The sequence below is a fragment of the Rousettus aegyptiacus genome, unplaced genomic scaffold (assembly GCF_014176215.1).
Source record: "Rousettus aegyptiacus isolate mRouAeg1 unplaced genomic scaffold, mRouAeg1.p scaffold_m13_p_15, whole genome shotgun sequence".
NCBI classification, from domain to species: Eukaryota; Metazoa; Chordata; class Mammalia; order Chiroptera; family Pteropodidae; genus Rousettus; species Rousettus aegyptiacus.
Genome location: NW_023416290.1, coordinates 58,739,710 through 58,754,504, shown reverse-complemented (window position 1 = coordinate 58,754,504; position 14,795 = coordinate 58,739,710). Strand labels below are relative to the sequence as shown.

The window sequence follows — 14,795 nt, the reverse complement described above, 5'->3', positions numbered from 1 at the left end:
TCCGCAGCTTTGCGTGGGCCGCACACTGCCTTCCAGGGGCCCAGGCAGAGCCCCCTTTGCCACCGTGTGCGCCTCAAAGTCTGCTTTTGTCTCTTTGGGCAGGGACTTCACCATGAGCGTCCCCGACTACATGCAGTGTGCCGAGGACCACCAGACGCTCCTCGTGGTGGTCCAGCCCGTGGGCGTCGTCTCGGAGGACAACTTCTTCCGGATCTACAAGCGGATTTCCTCCGTGAGCCAGGTCAGCGTGCGCGACTCCCAGCGGGTGCTGTGCATCCGCTACCGGCACCACTACCCGCCCGAGAACAACGAGTGGGGCGACTTCCAGACCCACCGCAAGGTCGTGGGCCTCGTCACCGTCACAGACTGCCGCTCGGCCAGGGACTGGCCGCAGACCCTGGAGAAGTTCCACATGCAGAAGGAGCTCTACGGCTCCACGCTCTACGACTCGCGGCTCTTCGTCTTCGGGCTGCAGGGGGGCGTGGCCGAGCAGCCGCGCACCGACGTGGCCTTCTACCCCAGCTACGACGACTGCCAGGCCGTGGAGAAGAGGGTGGAGGACTTCATCGAATCGCTCTTCATCGTGCTCGAGTCCAAGCGTCTGGACAGGGCCACAGACAAGTCCGGGGATAAGATCCCCCTGCTCTGTGTCCCGTTTGAGAAGAAGGACTTCGTGGGGCTGGACACGGACAGCAGGTAAGTTTACCCGGAGGCCTGGGTTCCTTGGCTTCATGCTCGGGGTGCTCCCTGACACCAGGACGGGGTCAGGTGACACTCAACCGCAGTGGGGGGTAGAAAGGGGCAGTCCTTTGGTTTTCAGACTTTTAACAACAGGGCCGCCTTTGCTCTGTTCAAGGGGACTTCCTGAAGGGCGAGTATGTGTACTTCCTGCCCATTTTCAGCCGGGGCCCTAGTGGGACCCGGAGCTGCTGTCCAATGCGGTAGCCACAGCCACTTGGGGTTCTTGTGTCCCGGAGAGAAGGCCACCAGTCTGAGCAGATATGTGCTCTGAGCAAAAGCTGCGTCGGGTTCAGACACTCAGCACAGAAAAAAGAATGCGAAACATCTCGTTAATATTTTTTATATCAATTACCTGTTGAAATGATATTTTACATCTATTAGGTTAAAGCGTATTATTGAAATTAGTTTCAAGTGCTTGTTTTTTACTTTTTAAACGTGGCAACTAAAAAAACTTAACTTTACTTAGTTGGCTCACGTTTATCCCTATTGGACAGCACCGCCCTAGAGCAGTTTGCAACTTGCGCTTGGTCTTAAGCCTCGGGTTTATGGATGAGGGGCCGAATCCGGGCTGGCAGCAGAACGAGGTGCCAGCCAAGCGGGGAGCGGAGCCCGTGTCCCCTGCCTCGCAGGCCAGGCACTGTGCACGGGTCAGGCCCCGTCTTCCTTCCCGGAACCCACAGTGTCAGAGTCCTGGCTTGTCAGCCAAGACGAGCGTCAGGATGTCAGAAAGGCCACCAGGGACTTTCCGGAGAGCCCCTTGCACAGGTGAGAGCGTGGTCACGGTCTCTGTGGACCAGGCGTGAGGGCCGAGCAGGAAAGGGCACCTGCCCGGCCTTCAGTCCTCAGCGTGACTGTGTGCTAGAGCCGCAGGGTCCCCTCTGCCCCCCGCACGGTCTCCGTGTCGCCACGGCGGCGTCTGTCCGGCAGCAGAGGGCGAGGTGCAGGCGCGGGCGGCGACCGTTTGCCAAGCGCTGGACCCCGGGTAGCTGAGTCACTCGGCTTCGTGCCTTGTGCTCTCTGTCTCTCCTCCCTGCTCTGTAGACGTCCGACGGCGGTCTCACAGGTGACAATGAATGACACACGCACCTGCCGGCCGAGCGCTCGCTGCGAAGTCGGCGCTCGGTGTCTTTCTTGAAGTGACATAAAGGCAGACGCTGTCTTTCTCTGGGTGTTAGTTTGTTGGGGGAGAAAAAGTCGGACTTGAGAAAAAATTGGCCCGGGCCAGACCTGTGAGTGAGAACCAGAGTGGGCCAGGTCGCACCTGCGCGTGTGCCTCGCAGGGTCTGGGCGACGTCCATTGCCTCGCCGGACATGTTTACGTGGCCCGAGGGAAGGACGAGGCGTGCCAGAGCCACGACCTGCACAGAGTCCTCGCGGTGGCCCTGTGGTCGCATGTTAGCGCTCCCTCCCCTTCACCCCCTGGAGCTGAGGGAGCGAGGTTAGGAGGCTGGGCGCCTGCTGAGGGCACAGCTGCTGAGCCCCCCGGCCGCCAGGTGGGCGTCCCCACCGAGCGGGGCCGCCCAGCGCACTCAGCTCCCTGCGCTCCCTGGGGCGGCCGCCCGGGCTGCTTCTCCCCATGGCACGGCCTGGGGGCGAACGCCGGAAGCCTGGGCAGGTAGCGCTGCTCTGACCCCTGGACCAGCGCCTCCTCCTTTGCTCCATGAAGCACTGGTGACATTATTTTGCTCATTGGCTCTACGGCTTTGCGGCCACAGACCCACCAGAGAAGGTCAGCTTGATTTTACCTTTTGAAACCTATGCTCACCATTCGGTGGGAATAGGGAGACTGTTCAGGCCCGTCTGCCTGGCGTGTAGTGGCCGATGATACGCACACGTGTTTACGGAGTGTCAGGCCCGGCGCGGAACCCTCGGCCATCCTTTGAGCGTCAGTGGGACGGGTAACAGTGGCACGTCTCCTCCCGTCACTGCGGCCTGCACTACTCCACAGTTCTGTAATTTTTGCAATAATGATTTGGGGCAGGTGCAGAGCCCAGTTTGCACCTACAGCTCTTGGAGGGAGTGCTCCAGGGTGTCCAGCCTGAAGCCAGATGGGTTTTGCAGTGCAAAGGGAAATCTCTAGATGCAGGTTGGGTTTCGGTTTGAGGCTCGGACCTCCCTAATGGGCCCCCCTGCAGAGGGCGCCCACTGCGGGTGGGGCTTCCCAGGAGCACCAGGTGCCCGCGGGTCTTATGCTAACGTTACCTGTGTCCCAGTCTCGTCAGAGCCCGTGGTAAATCCTCGTATGTGGAGTGTGCTAGCTGTCAAAGTTATTTTTGTTCTCGTGTGTTTCTAATTTTTGCTTGTTCTTCTTTCTTTTCTTTTCCTTTTTTTTCTGTCATACCGCCCTGTGAGTATGTTGTTGGGTCTGAAAAGGTAGGCTGTGTACACATCGCTTTGCAAATGGCTGCATTTCCCTCTGGGCCGCCTTCTCATTGCCTTCCCTGCTTGAAAAAAAAACTGACTGCTGCCTTGATCCATGCGTCATCCTGGTCATTCTCTTATTTTCTAATTTTTTTTTTTTTTGAATTTGAGCTTTATTGGCACATAACCCACTGATGTTTGATATCCGTCAAGACACTTGCTTTGGGGAATTTGTTTGGTTTTCTTTAGTATGTGTGACTGTTGAGCTCATTCATTTTTTTGTTTGTTTTGACGGAGGGAGATGCCGGTTGATTTAGGCGGCTGCAGAGGGACATGTCATGGCTGTTTTAACTCGGGAAGCAGAGGACTGTAGTTAGTGCCTTGCTTGGCTCCAGCTTTCGGATGACGCGTGGGACGCACGCGATTCGTGGCTGCCGCTGGGCGACGTGCGCGCGGAGCTTCCTGGCTGGCGGTCCCGGGCGCGGGGCGCCCAGCACGGGGCGTGCTGGCCACGGAGGGATGCCGCGAGAGGACGCAGCTGCCAGAGCTTCTTGTGCTGCCACCCGAAGCATGCCATGGGCCTTACTCCACCTTAGCGACTCCTTCCCAAAGGGGCAGGGGCTACTCTGCTACCGGTCGCACGCGCCCCTTATGAGGGCGACTTTCCTCGGTGTCACGAAAATACGGCCTCGTAAATAGCTAGTGCATTTGGCTCTCGTGGGACGGGGACCTCTGTAATCGGCCAGTGCGTGCAGACGCAGACGTGAGCTCACCTTTGGCAACTGCACGGCCCCTCCCTGCACCCCGATGGCGAGGACTCGCTGTTCCTGTGTTTGCTGAGGCTGATGCCTGTCCCCGAGGGGCCATGAGTTTGCGGTGATGAAATTCCAACACCCAAGGTCAGCGGTGCAGGGAGGACCTTCGGGGTCCCAGGGCCTTGTAATCTGCCCCCCAGTGCATCTCGCCCGTCGGGAAGGGTTTTGCCACCACCATGCTGGCCAGGAGGCCTTGGTTCTTTAATGCTCTGGTCCAAACGTGAGCACGTCTGCCCTTCACTTAGTTTGTCTCTATTGAGACTGGCTGGACTTTTCTGAAAGAGCCCATCACACTCTGTGGCAGGGGACGAAACACAGAAAGGTGTAGCAGGGACCAGACGCTGAGGCTTTGGGCTTGGCGGGCTCGCGGCAGGGACCCTGTGATGGCTGCGCCGCGCCCTGGACCCCAGGGGATGGGTGCGGGTCTAGCCTTGCCCCGGTTTCTCCAGCCTCGCCTTCTCACCTCTGGCCAGTGGCCAGTGTGTCGGTTAACCGGGGGACCCTTCAAAGTTCAGAGCACAGGGGACCGGGATCCTCACCCTGGGTGTCCCCTGGCCTCCTGTGTGAGACAGATGCCCTCCCTCAGAGGCCGGCGCAGGACAGCCCTCCCTCTTCGGCGGCCCGTGACTCAGCACGCACTTACTGTGAGCGGGCCTTGTCCCGTGCTAGGTCCCGTGGAGCACAGCCGAGGTGCACTCAGAGACGGAAACGACAGGACTTGCTGCTGGCCACGGCGTGGGGCGGCGTGAGGAGAAGGAAGTCCAGTGGGCGTGTGGGCCTGGGATGGAAAGACAAGGGCGCCCAGCAGGGTCCTGCCGAGGGCCACATGGCGGGGCCCCTGCCGGGTGTGTTCTTGAGATGCCTAGTCCGCGTTCCCGGGCCATTTCAAAGGGGCGGTCGGATCGGTGAGCCTGGAGCTCGGTGAGGGAGTTGGACCAGAGCTCTGCATTGGGAGGTGGCCGTGGTCGCCCCGCGTCTGAGTCATGGACGTGGACGAGCCCATCCAGCGAGCTGGGAGTGAGGCAGGAGAGGGTTCTGGGGCGGTGACCACGGCGCTGGAGGGAGGTCCGGCTCGCGGGTTTGTCTGTTACTCAAGGAGTTTGGGATTTGAGAAGCTGCCGTGTATCCTACAGGTGCTGGGGGCGGGGAATCCGGAGGGACTGACAGGCCAGTTTGGCCACTCAGGAGTTGGGGAGAGTGGGGAGGAGACGGGGTCACACTCATCCTTGCGGAGGGGCAGGCCAGAGGAGGGCGGCTGTCTTTCCCACGGAGCAGACAGGGGGTCCGAGGAGATGGGGAATTGTGAGGAGTTGCTGGCAGGGGGAAGGATTGTTGGATACTTCTAGAAGAGTCAGTCTTTCTCCCCAAAAATAAACTTTAAAAAATCCCAGACAAACCTCTTGAGAATACTGATAGTTACTGTGAGGACATGGTCCTTTCGGGATCCTTCTAGGCATAAGGCACTAGGTTGGTGGATTCGAAGATGAAGGTGGCACAGGGGCTGCATTCCGGGGGAGCAGTTCACGGCTAAAGAGGGGACGGGGCAGGGGACCTGGCACGGCCACGGCAGGCACCAGGCAGCCACCCGCTCTGCCTGAACGTTCATGTTCGCACGCGCCCATGATTCGGGATGACCTAGTCTTGGGGCGCATGGCGTGCCGAGAGTTAAGTCCTTTTACTTCATGTAAACCTATGATAGAATTTTGTTTTGTTGTGTGATATTTTGGCAATTTCCCCCAAAGTATTCAGAGTCATTCTATTTTTACATAATTTAATATTTTATATTGTTCTGTTGAATCATATGACCTTAATATGAAAACCTGTGAGTGTATTGGGATGGCTCCTTTATGTAAAAATCCCGTGTTTTCAAAACAAATGGGTTCTGATCACAACGACTGCAGTTTTATTTTTGAAAACTCAGGGCCACATTTTGCTACAGCAGACGTACACCTCTGTTAAGTTCCTGCGAGGATGGAATAATACACCTGTTTTGAAGAGTTCAGACAGGATGCTTTAAAGCGTCCTTAGTCTAACAGGTTAGGAGTAAAGTCTGTTAGAGTCTAATTTAAACCCACCGAGTTGGTAAAACGGCAGGACTCACAAACTTAGCCGCGTAGCCAGCGTCGACGGCCACATTAGCAGAGGAGGAAAATGTGGTTTTCCTGGTTAGGGCAGGAGGGCCCAGCAAGGGAGTGAGCCAAGCACTGCCCAGGCCCGGAGGGAGCGGCTTCGCAAGGGCGTTTCTGTGTGGGGCGGGGCGATCCCGTTTCTCAGAGTCCGGGGGCTGTTCCCCGAAGTTGCATGCGGTTTTTACTCTTTCCCATTATTTTTCATCAGGGAAAGATAAGAGTCTCTACGTAGCACATTCTGTTGATATCAGAGTAAGGTACTTGCACAGTTGTTAAGTGGAACTTTTACTTTTGAAAACTCGGCCACATCTTGCTACAGCAGATGCATCTTATCTCCTAAGAAAAGTAATAGTCAAAAGAATAGGAATATTTTAAATGATAAAGGAAGATCTTGGTACAGTTGCTTCGGTTTCTGAGTTGATAGGGAGGCAGAAGCCCTCGCAGTGTTGAGCAGCACTCCTCGCCGGTGTTTAAGGAGCTGTTCGTGAGTGCCCGGCCCCGGCCTCGCAAGGCGTTGCTACAGCTGGCTCCGAAATTCTGAAGATAATGGTCTTGTTTACAAAAGCAAAATGCTTGGTTTATAATATGCAGCATAGCGCTCTTCATAAAATAATAATAGGGTCGAAGTTCAGAAAGTGGAAGATCATCGGGTTTTTAAATAGCTGAAAAAAACGTTTTTGTGCTAACGTTGTGATCGGAAGATGTGCAAAGAAAAATGGTGCTCGTGCTGTGTCGGCGGAGTGGTGGCGGTCATCGCCCCCGTCACATCCAGCACGGGGCTGGCAGCGGCCTTGCGGGCGGGGCCGTCCAGTCACGCACTGACGGCTGCTGGCTGTACTCGTAGAGCCTCGGGCCGCCTTCCTAGCGCTCGTGGGGAGGGAGCTGCCCAGTGCTCCGCCAGTGTGCTTCTGGGGGCAGGCGTCGTGCAGCGGCAGCGACAACGTGGCCGTGCGTTTTATTTTTCAGACATTACAAGAAGCGGTGCCAGGGCCGCACGCGGAAGCACGTGGGGGACCTGTGCCTTCAGGCCGGCATGCTGCAGGACGCCCTGGTGCATTACCACGTGGCCGTGGAGCTCCTCCGCTCGGTGAATGACTTCTTGTGGCTTGGAGGTAAGGCTCTCTGATGAAGGTGATCACAGATGTATTAATTATGGCAACTGTTACTTGAAACAAGAGAAAAAAGAAAAAAAAGGCTCTGAAAACACAGGACGAAGGCGGAGAAGCATCGGCTGGGCTGGGTGCCGTGAGCAGTCGCCTGGGTGGCTTCGCGTCTCCCGCGCTCCGCCCCCAGGCCTGCACCCTGTCCTGCTGGAGCCCGCGGGCACTTTCCTTTACACGGCCCTGCGTTTCTGGGGCCTCTCGTTTTCACTGTTAGCATGTCATGCCCTCCGCTTGGAATGCCGTTCCCCACGTCGTCTGCCTCTCACACTCCTGCTTCAGACCCCATCTGCACATCACTGATGGATGGATAAACAAAACGGGTGTGGCCACGTGGTGGGATATTCTCCAGACAGAAAGAGGAATGGAATACTGACAGCCCCACAGCACGGACGAGCCGTGGTCACGTCGCGCTGAGTCAGAGGGGCCAGACGCCGAAGGCTGCGTAGCGGACGATGCAGTCATCAAACGTCAGGACCAGACAGCTCCACGGCGGCAGCGCGCTGGCGCCTGGCTGCCAGGCCCGGGGCGGAGGGGAGGGGGGGGCGACTGCTCGTGGGCACGGGGTTTCTTCGGGGTGATCAGGGTGCTCTGGAATTGGACAGTGGGGATGGCTGCACGACAGTGAAGACACAAAAAACCACTGAACCGAGCACTTTTAAGTGGGCGAGTTTCATGGCGTGTGACTTTTATCTTAATTAAAAAGACTAAATAAAGAAAAGAACCCGCTTCAAAGGACAGCCTTTTCCGAGTCGCCAGGCAGTAGGTGCCTGAGGCAGAACCCTGACTGCATGTTCCATAATGTGCGCGAAGTAAACGCGTAAGGACTGGAAGAAGCCGACAGTTTGGTCCGTGGGCACCGATCCGTCAGCCACTTACGGTAAACACAAGTCAGACGGAGTAATGAAGTCAGTCCTTTGCTAGAAGTTGACGTGCTATGGAACAGCGGTCCCTCACCTTTTAGGCACCAGGGACCGGTGCTCCTCTGAGAATCCGACGCCTGAGGATCTGAGGTGGGGCCGAGGCGGTGGTGCCGGCGCTGGGAGCGGCTGCGGATGCAGAGGAAGCTTCGCTCGCTCGCCTGCAGCTCCCCTCCTGCTGTGCGGCCCGGTTCCTTACGGCCACTGACCGGTGCCGGTCTGGGGATTGGGGACCCCTGCTATAGAATGTATTAAACAAAAGAAATGGTTAAAATGGAGTTCAGTGTCATATTTAGCTTCTTAAGGAGGACAGGGAAATAAAAATGGGAAAGAGAAAGTGAGAACTAGCAGTAGATGGAAAAGAGAAACAAATAAAGGATAAAGAAGGACGAGAAAGACGGAACGTGAGTTTTACTTCTCCTTCAGGAGAGGTAAATACTTGTTATTGGTCGGTGGGATAGCTCCGTCCCCAGGCGAGCCTCCGCGTCAGGTGCTTTTGCAGAGGGACGGTCGCCACCCACGTCCTGAGTCACACCGGCTGCGCGGAGATGGCCTGTGTGCGCCGTGCGCGGCTGCCTCTCTCACCTTCGTCTCACGTGACCCAACAGTGGCATTTCCCAGAGGCCATGCGATGCGTGACATCACAACAGGTTGAATGAGTAAGCAGATATGAGACTGTAGCTCAGGCAGTAAAGAAGTTTGTCAAAATGTAAACTAATTTCACTCCCCCAGCATATTATTTTTGTTTTGGAACATGGTTACTTTTCATAAAAAATTAACATGTAATGGGCTTCTTACTGTTTTAAAAGAAAATCATTTTCTAGTTTTATTTTTGAATACCGTAAATATCTCTAGCTGAAACCCGCAGGGAAGAAAACCTTTTTGTGATCCTCAGTGTTTTTTCGGAGTGTCAGAGGGTTCTAAGACCAAAAAGTCTGAGAACTAATGAATAAAGATGAACGCTATTACATACCTTATAAGGACCATGGCCTTGCTTGAGATCCTTAGGCTATAATGGCCATAGATAGAACAAAATGTGCTCCGTGTAAATGTGGCTGCCTTTGAAAAAGAGACAGGCCCATGAGTGTTTGCTCCCGACGGAAGAGGTGCGTCGGGCTGTCTGACGTGGAGGGGTTCTGGTCCTGCTCTGGAATTGCTCTTAGATATTTTCGATCCAGGGCACTTTCCACCACATGTCCCTGTAGCGTCGGAATCTGGTGCGGAGCCTGCCACACACGGAGCGTGCGCTGAACTGTTGGTTGAGTGGACGAGTGCATGGCCGAGGGGGCGGGCCTCTTCCACGTGGGACCCCGCCCCTCCACGAAGCCGTGAGCGTCACGGGAGTCCTCTGTGCCAGTCTCGACACGGACACGTGAAGGATGACGGGTGGCCGGTGCCGTTTGTAACGAAATCAGCGATCTGTAGTTTGATCTTCGTTTGGTGAAAAAGTGGCATTTCCACATAAAGCGTTCAAATCATTCTTAGGCGCTGCAGTCCGACTAGTGATGGGCCACTAACGTGACTAATTGTCCGTTTTTTTGTTTTTTTGTTTTTGTTTTTAATGTCCAGCTGCCCTCGAAGGGTTGTGTTCGGCTTCTGTCATCTATCACTATCCGGGTGGAACCGGTGGTCAGAGTGGAGCTCGGAGGTTCCTGGGGAACTCCCCTGCCGACGCCGCCAACAGACACCGGCCAGGTGAGCCTGCCCGTCCCCCGCCTGGGCTCAGTCACGTCCTTAAGCCAGCAGGAGCCGTTTACCACGTCTCCCTCTGGGCTAAGCCTGGCCAGTGTCTAAATGAACTAGGAAATCTGTTGACTTAGAATAGAAACCCTGCACGTGAGATGTTTTCCTTTGATTTTATTGACTGTTTATCTTATTGAATCTTAGTGATTCATATTCATGGATTACCATGATTGATTGGAACACTCGCATAAAATTTCATGGTCGACCAACCTTGAAATTCTGTGTCTGGGTCTTTTTCCTGATTTCTGTGTTTTGGGTCAAGGTAGTCTCAGTTCTAACAGCTAATTCCGGGCCTGGGGCTTGTTTCTTAATATCTTGTGTGATGAAGTTCTCTTAATGAGTTAAGTCTGATTAGCTTATGTTGTGTTGGCACCAGTGAAGCCTAAGACGTCTTTGGAGGAGAAGGCCCCCATGTGCTTGCTGATGACCTTGAGCCTTAGACCTTAATGAACGAACTTGCCTTTCATGGTTCAGGATATGATTGTCATGTTGCATGGGTCACAAAGGCAGTGACAAAGAATGCAGCGACTGAGGCTGGACACAGAGCTGCCTGGCGTTTCGTTCCGCGAGATTTTTAGACGTTTCCTCAAGAGAAAGGCGCGGTAGCTGACGTGTGTTGGACGGGGAAATGCCTTGAATTATACCAACGTGTGCAGAGACCGGCTTCACGGACCTCTGCTGAGCGGCGAGGTCTGCGCGTGGACGCACTCTGCGCAACGGCTTAGATGAATCTCGGTGGCCCGCGAAGTGGGTCGGCACCTTTGGCACGGCTGTCCCCGCGATTCCAGCGGTGTCTCGCTCCCTCGAGAGGAAGGGAAGGCAGGCGGCGGGGCGAGAAGCCCCGAGGCTCGGAGCGTGCGCCTGTTCCTCGGCGTCTGACCGCTGTCCGTGGCGTCGAGTCCCGCCCTCTCTCTGCAGCCGCGAGCGCCCCGACCTCCAGCACGCTCGGCAAGGCGGGAGCCCGTTCTGTTTTTTCCGTAGGCGGAAGTCTCGTCGCCAAGGGTTGGAGGTGGTGGCCGCGTCGCCCCGTGACTTGAAGAGCTATAATGTGTCCGCACTGTCCTGGCGGTGTGATTAGTGAGACTAGAGACTTTTCGGAGCAGTGTTTCGTTTTTTGCCCTTGCCGAATGTAGGTAAAAAAAGTTTTCAACTTTTTTGAAAAACTGCTCTGTCTGCAGGAGAGAAATGTCTTTATTTAGCTTGGCAGCAAAACTCGGGAGCTTTTCTCTGGTGAAGGCAGTCCGTGGGGGAATGTCGAGGGCGGCTCAGATGGGTCCCGGAAGAGCAGTGCTCATCCGCGGAGTGACAGTTTCACTGCCGGTCACGCAGTGAAGGGTCCAGATCCAGTAACAGCCATTGGCAGGCCTGATGCCGGGGACTTATCTGGGGTGTTAATTTCAAGATCAGTCAGCTTGCCGCGGCAGCCTCGGCTTCCATCGGGAGCTTATGGCATCTCCCGTCTAAGGTGAGGACCAGACAAACTGACGATTGAACATGCTCCCTGAATTTATATCTTAGATTCCTTCTTCAACAGCAGAGCTGCAGAAATAAAAATGTCACTTAATATCGGTGTGGCCTGGAGCAAGTTGTTCAATCTCTGTGTGCCTCAGTTTCCTTATCTGTAAAACGGGCAAGGTAATAATTATACTCACCCGTAGGGTTTGCGTGAAGGTTAATGAGATACGTATATAAACATTCAATGCTTGGTGAATGTTAGCAGCTGTCTCTATCATTATTGATTATCAAGTCATCGTAAGAATTGGTAATATGAATTCATGAATAATGTTAAAAGACTCTTGGCATTTGAGATCCAGGTGTCATTGTTTTCAAGAAGAATTCCTCTGAGAAAGGGAATTTTTTCCCTCTTAAAGTTGAGTTATCTTAATTTCAAAAGAAGTAGTCCCTACCTCTTTTTTGCTTTAATTCTTTTTGTTTTAATTTTTTGAAAGACTTTACTTTCCTAGTATTCAGAGGTTAAAGTCCACGAATTCTTTTTTCTGGAGACTTGTGTATAGACCTGCAAGTCTATAATTAATTGACAAAATTTGGTTTATTAAAAAAAAAATCAGTAGGACACTCTGCAATCAATCCTAAAGGAAATGTTTATTGACCAGTAAATATTTCTCCTTTATGGCCTTTTTAATTAACAGTAACCATCATTATCATAATTATCGAAATAGCTGTGACTTCTTCGGTACCCACCAGAGGCCACGGCTGTGCTCAATGCTTTCTGCGTGGTTCACTTCACGGCAGGACCGAGGGCAGGTATCAGTGTCTCCTTTTTGCAGGTGACAGATTAAGGTTTGGAGATGAGAGAACATGCTCCAAGTCATGCAGCGAGTGAGTGGCAGACGTGGGACGTGAACTTAAGGTTGGGTTCACTGCATAGTAGGCCTTCTTTATTGCTCCCCTGATCAGCCTCCCATTGACTGGTGGCATGGATATCTGTGGGTTTATAAGTGACAGATTTTAGTGGTCTCAGCCTGATGAAGCCTTAGAAGGAGAGGTATCAGCGAGACTATGAGACAGGGTGGCATAGATCACATTGTACATTTATTTTTACAAATGGTTTATTCTCAGCTCACGACCTAGGAGTCCATATTTTTAATTTTAACTCTTTAACCACTAAAAACAAAATATGGAAAATTATTATATTGCAAAAGAGAGGTGGGTTTTGAAAATCCACCAATTGCTAATGACTTATTGCTTTTCTTCTTCTTTTTTTTGATGCTTGTTGAGGGGAAAAGTTAGTTATAAAGACTGAATTGGTTTTATGTGGTCTTTAGTATGGAAGAAAGATTAAGTCAGTGAATGTTGAGAGAAAGTAAAAATCTGTACTTTCTTCTTTCCCAGTGATGAATATGTAAGTTTTGTGGGACTTGGGGCTTGTCCACTTTGTTTTTTATGGCCTAAGTATATTTCCTCATTTGCAAACTTAGACCGTTGTTGTTTACCTTGTATGGTTGTGAGGTCAGATGCCACGCATACAAAGCATCTGAGAGGTGCTCAGTGAAAACAGGAATTAGAGTGTGACTTAGAGCACAGCCAGCTTTGTTTATTTCCGATGCATATTCAGTACATATATACATGATACATGTGATCATGATTTAAAGTGGTCAGGATTCAGTTAGATTTTTTAGTGCAGAATAAAGTTTCGGTGAAATCAGTGTCATTCTAGTAAGATGGGGAATAGCTTAAGCTGAAGAGCTTAAAGCTGACTTGTAGAGAGGGATATTTTTACAACTCAGAATTCATATGGCTACGTATCATCCATTGAAACCCTTGATAACTAGGACTGAGACCATAGCCGTTAAGTTTAGAAATCTCGGCATGGAGGTATTTTCAGGGAATCAGCTTATCTCCTTTGTGGCTGAAGATGATTTTGATTTTTTCTGTATCCTTAATAGGTTAAAAAAATCACAATGTTGACTCGACACCTACCCCTTTTCCTTTTTAGTATATGAATAAGCATTTTTGAATTTCAGCAGAGTTGTAGTATTGTAGTCACCAGCCCTGTGGGAAGCATAGACTACCTGCTGTTGGTAAGATGCGGATGTGACCCTTGAGGAGAGAGTTAGTATAGAGCTGCTGGTTTGGGTTTGGTGCAGGATACAAGGGCGAGGGGTAAACTTCGCTGCTGGCCGCTGGAAGGACAGAGTCCCTGGGCCTTGGTCTCCCCAGTCTGTGAAATGAAGAGGCTGGCCTGGACGCCCAGGGTGCCTTCCTGTTACGAGATTAGTCCCCACGAACCTGTGTCTGTCTTTTGTATCCAGGAGTGTCAGAGATTTCAGATTCAGCACCGAGTGGCACTCCCGTCCCCGAAACAGAACTCGGTTTGTGCCAGCTCAGCTCTTAGCTGTGGTCTCTGGGCATCTTGATTTTAAAAACCGTACCCATCATTTCTTGTTATGCAGGCAATTTTTCGGTTTCTTTTCCAGCAACTTGGAAATTCTTTTTTGGACATAGGTGGCGCTGTCGCTCCTTTTAAAGTCTTTAATTTCCGTGTTTGTAACGGGAGATTTAAACACGGTCCTTCTTTAATTTGATTTCTGTGTTTAATGCTTCAGAATCCAGCTCAGTGTCCGGATACCTGGAAAAATCATTCTAGTTATATCTTATTTTTATTCTGTCATCTCAGCGTGGAAATTTCAAACATGCTGTGTGAACAATGATTTTATAAAAAAGATAGAGACCGTCCCTGGAGCACCTCAGAGGCGGAAGGCGCGTTGTGCTCCCGGAGTGCCGAGCCCCGGTCGCCTGTTAGTCAGCGCAGGAGGCTTCGGCGTCAGGGAGGAGCCTGGTTTGCTGGCCCGGCTTCGAATGCACACGGCGCCGCGTGATGGGTGTGCGGACCGGAGTCGGTTCTTTGAGTCTTTTCTTCATCCGTAAAACAGGGGTGGCTAACACCTGCCTTGCAGAACTGCGAGATTTAGAGAGAAATTGTGTAAAGTGGATTTGATGAAGCAAATTGAAAATGCAGAAAGGGGTTGGTTCCAGCTGGTCCATCCTCACCAGTGAGAAGCGATAGCCCGTGTGAGGCATGACGAGGATTTTTACAGACAGAATAAAATAACTCTAAGCGCTCCGCCGTCTCAGGGCACTTGGTATGGGGCCCAGTTCATCACCAGACGCGCCGAGAGGTCAAGTGGCTGAGGAATGTGATAATGACTCAGGCGTCAGAAACGGTTCAGCCGTAATCCCTACTTCAAGGATACGGCACAGTGTCACATACTTAACCAGGTTTTTCACGAGCGCAAGGCTTTCAGCTTATCCTGAAATCTAGACTTCCCCAAGGCTCCAGGCAGTAGGATGAGTCCTCATGCAGGTCTGTCAGCTCGTGTCGTGGGCGGGGTGTCGTGGGGAGCGTGACGGGGGAGCGTCCTGGCTCCCGTGAGCTTCTGTCGCCTCATCCACAGCCAGGGCCGG

General features: G+C 52.7%; 1 protein-coding gene across 9 annotated transcripts in view; it reads left to right on the top strand.

Moving 5' to 3' along the window:
- TRAPPC9 (trafficking protein particle complex 9) overlaps positions 1 to 14,795 on the top strand; it is a 218,830-nt gene that overhangs the window by 14,822 nt on the left and 189,213 nt on the right. For all 9 annotated transcript variants that reach the window (XM_036233060.1, XM_036233059.1, XM_036233061.1 and 6 more), the window contains exons 2-4: positions 103 to 696; positions 7,013 to 7,158; positions 9,696 to 9,821. In XM_036233060.1, coding sequence (XP_036088953.1) covers positions 113 to 696; positions 7,013 to 7,158; positions 9,696 to 9,821 — 856 coding nt within the window. In that variant the 5' untranslated portion in view covers positions 103 to 112. The remainder of the gene's footprint in view (positions 1 to 102; positions 697 to 7,012; positions 7,159 to 9,695; positions 9,822 to 14,795) is intronic.